The 10,295-nt window shown below is 39.1% G+C and overlaps 1 protein-coding gene across 1 annotated transcript in view; it reads left to right on the forward strand.

Annotated features, from left to right (window-relative positions):
- The window catches only part of gria3b (glutamate receptor, ionotropic, AMPA 3b), a gene marked incomplete at its 3' end in the record, with an annotated part of 129,869 nt that overhangs the window by 106,915 nt on the left and 12,659 nt on the right, over positions 1-10,295 (forward strand). The window contains 4 exon segments of the mRNA XM_014006069.1: positions 2,139-2,192; positions 6,482-6,643; positions 9,207-9,374; positions 9,753-9,857. Of these exon segments, the coding sequence (XP_013861523.1) occupies positions 2,139-2,192; positions 6,482-6,643; positions 9,207-9,374; positions 9,753-9,857 (489 nt within the window).

A 10,295-nucleotide genomic window follows, 5' to 3' on the forward strand; every position in this document is an offset into this window, starting at 1 on the left:
AGATATTGTCCAAGATTAACCTTCAGGGTGGATATAGCTCGTTAGCAGCCTCGTGCCGATGACCTAGTTGATGTCATCAATCTCCCAGAATGCTTTACGTGTAAATAAAATGGCCCCATCCGTGTAATAATTTTTTTAACTTTTAGTTTAAAAATGATAAAAATGGAACATCCTACAGTATTTTCAGTCTTTATTTTACAGTTAAAATGTATGTTTATCATATAAAGTCTAATGTTAAAACTAATCGGGGATCCCTTTAAGGTCTGTATTATTCCTCTCAGTATTTTTGCCTGGTATTTCTGTGTTAATGATGAACTATATTAAAATCAAGCTAAATCAAATAGCATCTCTTATAATTGTGAAGGTGGTCATCAGGAGCCAGTTTAAGGACCATCAGTGAATCACTGCAAGGAACACTGAAATGTGTTTATTTGAGCTGGAATCAGACTCTGGCTTCTTTCTTATAAAATAAAACAAAAAAAAGTGGTTTGTGTGTTTTGGCTGAAGGGTCCRTGTATATATCTGTGTCATCAGCATCTTGCTGTGCTGCATCCTGAGGTGGTTTCATGTAACCATTGCCAGTCTGGCTGTGAGCTGAGGGCTGCAGGGAGGTGGTGAAGTGATTTCTGTGCTCCAGAGCAGGTGTGAGGAGGCTTACAGCCAGAGTCAAGGTTAGCTCACAGCAGAGGGGCATAAAGCGCAGGGCTTTGTCCAAGAAAATGCAGCAGTGCTTCCAGTACATGAGTCAGATTTGAGAAAAAGAAAGGGGAAAAAAAAGAAAATAAATAAAAGCCTGCTTCTGTCTATAATCTTAGAAAGCGTGACAGAAACCTCGTTTCCTGAAGCTTTCTGTCACTCATTAGAATCTGACTGATTGGTTCTAAAAGCCRGCTCCCGCTAGTTCTGTGTGATAATCAGCTCATTTCCACTTTGTTTCTGCTTCACTTTCTTGGTTTGTTCTCGTCTGTCTGACATCACGCAGCGTTGGAGCTTTAAAGCTTTAATGATGAAAAAGCTGTCAGAGAATGCTGACCCATCCGTAGAGGTGGAGAGAAAAGCGAAAGCTCTGCGTGGCTGTGCTCCCTCGTGTGCCGTTCTTTGTGAAAAACACCATCTTTCCTCATTGTTAACAACCACCTCGTGTTAGGAAGAGGGGGAGACAAGTAGTTTACTTCATCCTTGAAGAGTCTAAGCGAGGATGGCTGATAAATTGTTTGATGCTGCTGCATATAAGTGCGATACAATTTGGACTGCTTTGCTGTAAATGGCAGTTTGAAACGAATTGGAATGAAACTTCAAATGGGTTTTTTTTGCACCTTGAGATACGAGAATACATAAGTATTTCTCATCACTTTTTTTCTTATTTTTCGCTGGAAGGCTGTAGTGCTTAACACACATGCGCGCACACACACACACACACTGACAATAAACCGATGCTTTGTTTTAGCGACAGAGCCAGGGCCAAAAACATGTGCAAACACGCTGATTTTGCCGTAAACTCGTGTCGCTGTGTTTGGAAAGCGCAGATGGAAACCAGAAAAGACACGGCTGACGGGTTCCTGAGCGGCGGCCAACCAGAAGTCCGTCCTCACCAGACTGCGCAAAGCCCTGAAACGCCCCGTCCAGCGTGCAGCGCGCAGGGCCRTTCAAAGTGCTGTTGTTGGATTTAGCAGCAGACCAGAACGAGGAGTCGAATCAAGAGTAAAAGCGGCAGCATATGGTTGTAGCGAAGTGATGAAATTGAAACGCCACTTACTATTTTCAGACAAGCTGCGTAGGTTGAAACATGCTGTTCTGCTCCGAAGGTGTGATGTTTTCAAAGCAGAGAAATCTCCGTCCTACTGTCTGAATATAAAAATCTTTTGAAATGTATTTTTTTTCTTTTTTCTGCCTTTAGTCCAGCAGTTATGAAAGACTTGTCTCTGTATACTCAGTGTGGCTTATGTTTTTTTTTTTTGTTAATGAACAATGCTCCCTTCCAATAAATGACTTTGCTTTCCTTAAACTTCTGTGACATCTGCTGCACTCACAGGTCGTCACTGCATTTGTAGAGACTATTGCCTCCGCTTACATAAATTGTGTGTGGTCACTCCTCATCTCATGGGTGGTTTACTGTATTGATGTTTTGTCTCCCACAGGTTGTAACTCTGGGGAAGAACAGCAATGGTTACCACTACATTCTGGCCAATCTGGTGAGTAATGAACGTGCTGATCCCCAGAGAGGGGAGTGGAAGCTACTTTTTGCTTCATGGGATAGAAAAATGATGTCCGTTCAGTGGCTTCTGAAGAGCATAAAGACTCCCCTTTTTGTAATGTTACAGCCTGATGGTACAATCAATTAAAACTGTTTTTTCTATATCAATCTGCACTTATCATCCCATATTAACAAAGCRAAAACAGACCCATAGACCTGAGCCTTGGATCTGAGCAGGCCATTCATTTGACCTCATTTCCTTGGACATGGAATGAGGCTTTTTACAGAGAGGTGTGTGCAATTCCAAATCACGTTATTTTACCATAAAGGGGTTTAAAGTTGTAACGTCTCCGCAGTATAAGTTTTGATTGTTGCTACAAAAGGTCCGAAATCTTTGTAAATGGAATGTTTCAGTTCCATCTCRGTGGTAAAGCATGGTGGTAGCAATGTTTTTCAATTCAGTTCACTTCTATTTATTTATGTAGTGCCTTTTCACAACAACAGTCATCTCATGGCACAGTACAGTAAAAAAATACAACTGAATTAAAATGTAATTCAAATCCCATCGAAGTCAATTCAATACACTGCATTCTTAAGCAGTAAATATGAAATGTCAGTTAGTAGAAAAATGACCTATTCAAGGTAGTCAACAAATTGTGTTAAATCTTTCATTTGGCAAAATTGCCCATCTTGAGCAACATGGAGGCAACAGTGGAAAGGAATGAATCCCTTTATAAAGAAAAAAACTTTCACTAGAACCAGACTCAGGATGGGTGGACATCRACCTCAGCCAGCTGGGGCAGGGAGGACAGGAGAGGGACACAGACAAACACAAGATTGGTCTAGGTGTAATTATTATGGTAAGAAAAACACAGTTTATTGCAGCAATAAATAAATTGTAAAAAAAAAAAAAGTGAATACTGAATGCGGTCCCAAGATCATCCTAGTTCATTTGCAAGGCATCGTAATGCAGTGAAAACCAAACAACAAAACACGAGAATGAAAAGAAACTACAGTATGTTCCTTACTGTATAGTATTTATTGTATTTCCAGTTTCTGAAAAACTACAGGGATTACCACAACCTAAGGGTAGTCAGGCTGTATAAAAAAATCTGTGAATGGCTATGTCCGCAAATCTGAGAGTAACACAACTAAACAAAGCAGCAGAGAGAGAAAATGTGGTCATTTTGTCCTCCGGCAGTCTAAATCCACAGCAGCATAATTAATGGATGGCCAAAAAAATAAAAAAAATAAAAAACAAGCCAACCCTAACTATAGGATTTATCAAAAAGGAAAGCCCTTAACTCAAAAGTAGACAGGGTGTCAGCTTCACAAAGAGAAACTGGATGTCAGACTCTTATCCTACATTTAAAAACTCTAGAAACCACAAACAAACCTGCCATCTTAAATCCTATTCTGACTGGATTAGTTTAACCTGGGAACCACATGCTATTTGTAATAATTGCAGAGATTGTCTGTTTTGTTAATCCCGTGCGAATCGGCCATGTCAATAATTTGTAAAGTAAAAATTCCCCCGTAAWYTMCCTACYMYAWTTCGCTGAACTCCAAGGTCCTGTGATATTACTAATCCAATGTGTTTAGGCATCTCTGTGGTTTGGACAATAATGGGCAGAAAACGATATGTAATTAGGCATTTGTTTTTCTTTCTTTAATTTTTTTTCCTGAGCACATTTCTATTGGAGCTCACTTAAAACCTTTTGAGCAAAACTTGACTCGTAACATGCGGCATCAAAATGAAAAGGATGAAGAGTAGGTGCAAAATCAGGTGCAAATCATGGCTCACATCATGCATTGCACTGTGCCATGAGAATATTTTGTTTCTGTTTGTAGCCTTCTGGCTGACGCTGAGCGCTGAGCAGTGGCCGTAGAGCAGCGCAGGCTCGTTTATAGCCGCGCTTTGGGTGCTCGCACCGGGTGTGTGCGCACCCTCGCCACCTGTGCAGGTGTTTAAATTTGTCGCTTACATTGTTGTAGTGTTCTCAAAAAGGACATGTGGCAGAACACTTCATAAATTATGAACTGTTTTAAATCGAAGAGTAAAGGCTGGATAAACAAACAAACTGCTTGAATGATGTACGTTGTTCAACGTGCGCAGCAAAAACAGGAGTGTTAAAATTTCAGTGTTAAACTTTTGGGYGTTGATTTAACACCCACTAGTGTTATTTTRACACTTTCTGASTAAATTGACRCCCAGTGTTGGTGTTAATTCACAATGTTGATTTCCTCAGTGTTGTATCAACACTGGACAGTGTTAAATAAGCTCCGCCYACWGTTAAGTTTTATATAACACTAATCAGTGTTGTTATTTGACACCATGMAGTGTTGAAAGAAKYATTCTGAAAAGCMCCRCCCTCTTCCACCTCATGTCTGACAGACCAGCATTTACCCAGCATTCATTGCTGAGAAATCATGCAGAAATGATGTGTTTGCATGTTTCTGACTATTAAAGACGTTCATGAGAGTAAAAATTAGTTGTTCTGGTTTGTTTTCTTGTTCAGTTTGATCAAGTTGTTCAAGTTTAAGTTTTTGTTATTGGCCAAAAATCGACACCATGAGTGAGATGTAGGTCCTGGTGTGTGAAGGTCGACTCCATTATACTTTTCTATTAACTACTGAGCGGTGTTAATGCAACGCTACAAAGTGTTTGATATTAACTCTGAGTGTTAAATTTACACTCTCAAATTCAAGGGTGTATTGATACCTTTTGGTGTTCATTAACCTTTCTAACATCATAATTTCCTTTGTTAATAATAATACATTAGTGTTATTTTAACACTTTATTTTAACACTGTTGAAATGTAAATATAACGCCCAGTATTGTTGAATATTTAACACTGGCTGGTGATACTTTTAACACTATATTTTAACACTAACATTATTTTTATGTTAATGTGACACCTAGKAYTGTTGAATAKTAAACACTGGTTGGTGTTAARTTAACAAAAAAAATGGGTGTTAAAATTTAACACTTTCACAAATTTTACTTTAACACCAGCGAGTGTGGACACATATAGACAGTTTGTTGGTGTTGACATTAACACTGTGGGTGTTAAATTAACACTGGCAATTTTGCTGTGAACCAGGCTTCAATATTTATATCTGGGAGATGTCCGTAAAGTTCAGGAAAATCTCAGGCTTTGGTTATCCCGTGCGAATGTGCCACATAGAAAACAGATGTCGGGGAGTAATTTATTTATTACATGGGGTCTATAGATAATGCTCATCCAGTGCGAAAAAGGCTTTACAGTGAAGTGCTCTGATATGAAAGTTAAGGAACAAAAATATCTTTACTATTAAATAGAGTTTGGTAGTTTATAGATGAGGAGTTTCAAATTATGAAAATGTCACATTTTGGCTTTTATGTTTTTAACCATTTTGCAAAACTGCACAAAGTTCTGTTTTCACTTTGTCATTATGGGATACTGAGTCAAGATTCTTAAAAAAATGTATTTCAAGAATTAACATTTCAGAAGCCTCTGGTCAGCTTTGGCAAAGGAAAAAAAGCAAGTTATGTTTGTTGTTCATGTTTATGCTTTTTACACCGCATAACCCATAATTTTGGCCTCTCAAAAAAAAATTTAAAACTAGTGAACCTTTTTAACTATCTTCAAAGGGTAGCCGTGTTTTCCCACGCTCCGTGGAAGAAAGTGCTCGTTTAGCCTTGATATAAGCGTGAGAGTTTTTAAATTGAAGGCCGGCCCTGCTGCTCTCTTGCTTGCTGACCTCCTGCTGCTGTTTCTCTGGCTTTAGAAGATGTGATTATGCATCACCCAGACACATGTCCTCGCACACCATGACACAATGCTGCACTTAAAAAAAAAACAGCATAAAAAGTAAATAACTGTCATGCCTCCAGGGTGAAGCAGCAAATTTAAAGGCTGCTAGAGTGGTGTAAGTTTTTGAAATACATTTGAAGCTGTTTTATTTTTGCTTTTTTTTTTATAGTAGAGCTGCGAAAAGAAAGTAGGCCAGCGAGTTCAAGTGTTTTGTTGTTTTATGATGTAACTCAAACAGTGGCTGGTTGTTTATCTACAACTGAATTCATATTATAGCGCCAACTCTGAAAGAAAAAAACAAACTGTAAGAGCACAATCGCACACATGTAATGCTTTCTAGCACTGCTTTTGATTCAAAATGAAACATTTGTTGTCTGTGTAGCCACTAATATGTTCGGGGCTTTGCCTCGGGTTGTATAAAACAAAATAAAGCCTCAAAGAAACAAGACAAGTTTCATCCTTTACGTGTTWTCCCTCTGTTTCATTTCAGGGATTTTCCAATGTAAGCCTGGACAAAGTCTTTGCCGGTGGAGCCAACATTTCAGGGTTTCAGATAGTCAACCCCGAGAACCCCATTGTGCAGCAGTTCGTACAGCGATGGGAGCGGCTAGATGAAAGAGAATTCCCAGAAGCCCGAAACGCTCCTCTGAAGGTACCGGAGCGTTGCAGGGCCCTTACACATGCAGAACACAGCGCAGCAATCATCCCTTCTGAAGTTCTGCCTATCAGCTTCTCCACTTTCACCCCCCCCACCATCCTCCCACCCCCACCCCCTTCGCCTTTATCATTCTTTTTCGTCCTCCCACTCCCCCGCGCTTTCCTCTGCCTTCTTCGCTTTGCATCTCGCCGAGCAATCGATATATTGATAGGCAGKCGTGGGCCAAGGTTATATTGCAGCTTCCATTTACATCTAATTAAACAATGATCAAGGAAGAAATGGATTTTGAATGCCATTTAATTAGATTTTGCCACGGCGCGGTGGTCAACAAACAAGTGGCTCAACCCCCACTGGTGGAAAGGTCAAAGAAGTTGGAGATGTGCGGAAGAGATAAAATCGCACTTTCAAATCTGTATTCACTCCTTGCATCGGTAGGAAAGTTTAAAAAGAAAAAGATCTCTACTCTTTGATCAGTTCTTCAAATTAAAAATTCCTTATCGGCCGCTGCCTTTTAAACAAGAGTTTTAAACTAGATATGCATGATATCAAGTGATATTACTAGATCTCAAACAATCTGTGAGTCAGCTACTATCATGTAACAGTTTTAWCATTATGACAACTTGAGCTTAGTGTGTGTAAAATCCACTGAGTTATGCTGTAGCTGTTCATATGTTGACTATAAGCGATTATCTCTGGCCATCTTGAATCGAACTGAGTCCAGAAGTTAATCAGCTGTAGATGTTTACCAATTCATTACTTTCAGAGTGTCAYTAAACTCCATTCAGTAAGGTATATTCTTGCTAAGAGGCAGATCCAGGGTTGACTCAAGCAGTTATTGCCAAATATATGTGCTTGTGCRGTTTTTAACACTTTAAAGTGCCTGTGAAATGTTTGTTTTTTTATTTATTATTATTATTTTTTAATTTATGTCATGAACATGAATGCATTTTTGGAAAGATAACATTGAAAACAATGCAAAAAAAACATTGTTTTTTTTAATTGCGTTGTTGAGTTAAACAGGAAGTGATGACAAAGGGGAATGTCTGCATGTGAACCGAACATTACTACAACAGCTGACAACACAGACTGTAAAGAACAGGGGCTGAGCTAGAGGTGGCACAGGGGTGGCCAAGGTGTTTTATTAAAGGGCCACATACAAATAACTCTGGATTTTAAAATTTAAAGTGGTCACCACAACAAACTTCAAATGCCTCCAATTTAGCTGTTTTATGAGAAATTGAGCTGGAATTTTATGTGATCATAGCTGAGAATAAAAAAACATGCTGATTGCTAGTTCCCATTTAAGCTAACCACTAATGGTCATTTTACAAAGAGCTACACTTAAGACATTTTTAGTCAAACACAGCTGAATGTTAGTTTAGTAGCATCGAAAACAATCTTTAACATATTATAAATGCTAATCAAAAATTCAAGATGGCCACCACAGTTAAGTCTAAATGGGTATAAATCAGCCAGTTTAAGACTTGTTAGGTTGAAGTTAGGTTAGGTGAGCTGAAATTTGTTGTGGTGTAGCTAAGAATGATCCCAAGCACATGCTGATCGCTAATACTAATAGTAGCTGATAATAATCTTTAGCAAATTCTGAACGCAAATTCAAATTACAGACTGGCCACTAGATGTCGCCAAAATCCTTAACTGGTTCTTAAACCCAAAACTATTAATTCAGTGGTACAGAAAATGTTTTGTTTTTTTGTTTGTTTGTTTGTTTTACACACTGACTTCACAGATGATTATGCCTATTATGGTCTAACTGCCTGTCTTTGAAATGCCAAATGTAAGCCCCACCCCACTTCTCAATCATCTACTGGTGGCAACTGGTAGGTGCCAGGCTCCGCSCCTGGTAAAGAAGAGTCTGATGTTTCTTTAGATTATTTTGAATCACTATCAGAGCTAGATGAAAACAAGCCAAAGTTCAAATAATATTGTTTCAAAAAACAAAGACCAGGGAGYTCCCTTGAGTTACCCTTTTATGTCACTTCCTGTTTCACTAAGAAAGAAAGAAATATGCCAGTTACTGTATGTGACAAAACTGGTAAAATCCTGTGTTACTCCAAAATTCTTCAATTTAAAAACGTGACTATTTTTATYGGAAGGATAAACAAGGAGCTCAGTGTCTGAAAACTGAACTGAGTTGTAGCCATGCTGGAATTTTGTAAGAGCAGTTTATCTTAAACAGAGTAGACTCCATACAGTATTTTATTTGCTGTATAGTTTATCTAATTATTGCTTTGAGAGATTTTCATTCAAAAATTATTTCTGGGTTCATGAAATATTTTGCTAACAGACAAACCACACACACATGTGAAATGATTATGACCCGCTTTTCATTATTCAGCGACAGGTGACAGCTAAACTTATTGTATACAAAGTGTCACAATGACGAGGCGTTCAGGCACTGAATTACTTCTGTTGAAAACAAGATGAAGATTTTGTTTGAGTTTACTCAAAATATTGTGTATCTTCCACCTTTCTCAGTGCTTTTTCTACACACAATCTGTTTTGCTGTTTTTGTGTTTCCCTCTTGATTTCTGCACAGTACACCTCGGCTCTGACCCACGATGCCATCCTGGTGATAGCAGAGGCATTCAGGTACCTGAGGCGCCAACGAGTCGACGTCTCCCGTCGAGGCAGCGCTGGAGACTGTCTTGCCAACCCCGCCGTACCTTGGAGCCAGGGAATAGACATCGAAAGAGCTTTGAAAACAGTAAGGAATATCGCAGGAGTGGCACCCTGAAGGGAAAAAAAAGAGGCCGGGAGAGTTAGCGAGGGAGCATGATAAAGATGGAAAGTGACACAGAGAGAGCGGTGGCGGGGAGAGGGGCGGGGGCGGGTAAAGAGTGCGGAGCCGTTCTCCACTCTCTTGCCTCCAGATATCTTTGCACAGAGCTCACTCAAATCCACGGCCTCATTACCATAAAACTATCTCTTTTATTAAAGCGTATCCAGTTCATCATTTGATTAACAGACTGAGTGCTGTGGCAGTCACATAATGGACACGGGCAACCTCAATACTAGCTATATCTGCATAAAGGTGGCTGTTACATGTTACCCCCCTGTGTCCGTACATCTGTCTGTCCATCAGGTCCAAGTGCAGGGCATGACTGGGAACATCCAGTTTGACAACTATGGCCGCAGGACCAATTACACCATAGATGTTTATGAGATGAAAATAGGTGGGCCGAGAAAGGTAAGACCCCTGAAACTCGTGTAAGCCGTCAGTGTATAGACATTTGACTTGCATGCAAGTTGAAAAGTTTATTCATGATCTGTACTGAAGAATGACCCAGAGCACTCTTAATGAAAGCATAATTTATTTTATAAATGTTCTATCATTAGAATAATCATCACTATTAAACACTTATAAAACATTGATAAGTTGTAGATGTACATCCATTATTTTCTTTTTTTTTTTTTGAACATCCATTATTTTCTACACATTCCATTAAATTCCATTTTTCAAATTCACTAGTTTATGAGATATTTTGCTAACGGCGTCTACCAGTTCTTGGCAATGCTACGCAATGTGTAGCTCTTGGAGTACGTGTTGTTTTAATTTTAGCACAATGGGCCTCATGCAAGAACATGTTCGTATTCTTATCCTAAATTTCTCTTACTTTTGTTCGTA

Source organism: Austrofundulus limnaeus, unplaced genomic scaffold (assembly GCF_001266775.1).
Source record: "Austrofundulus limnaeus strain Quisiro unplaced genomic scaffold, Austrofundulus_limnaeus-1.0 Scaffold34, whole genome shotgun sequence".
NCBI lineage: Eukaryota > Metazoa > Chordata > Actinopteri > Cyprinodontiformes > Rivulidae > Austrofundulus > Austrofundulus limnaeus.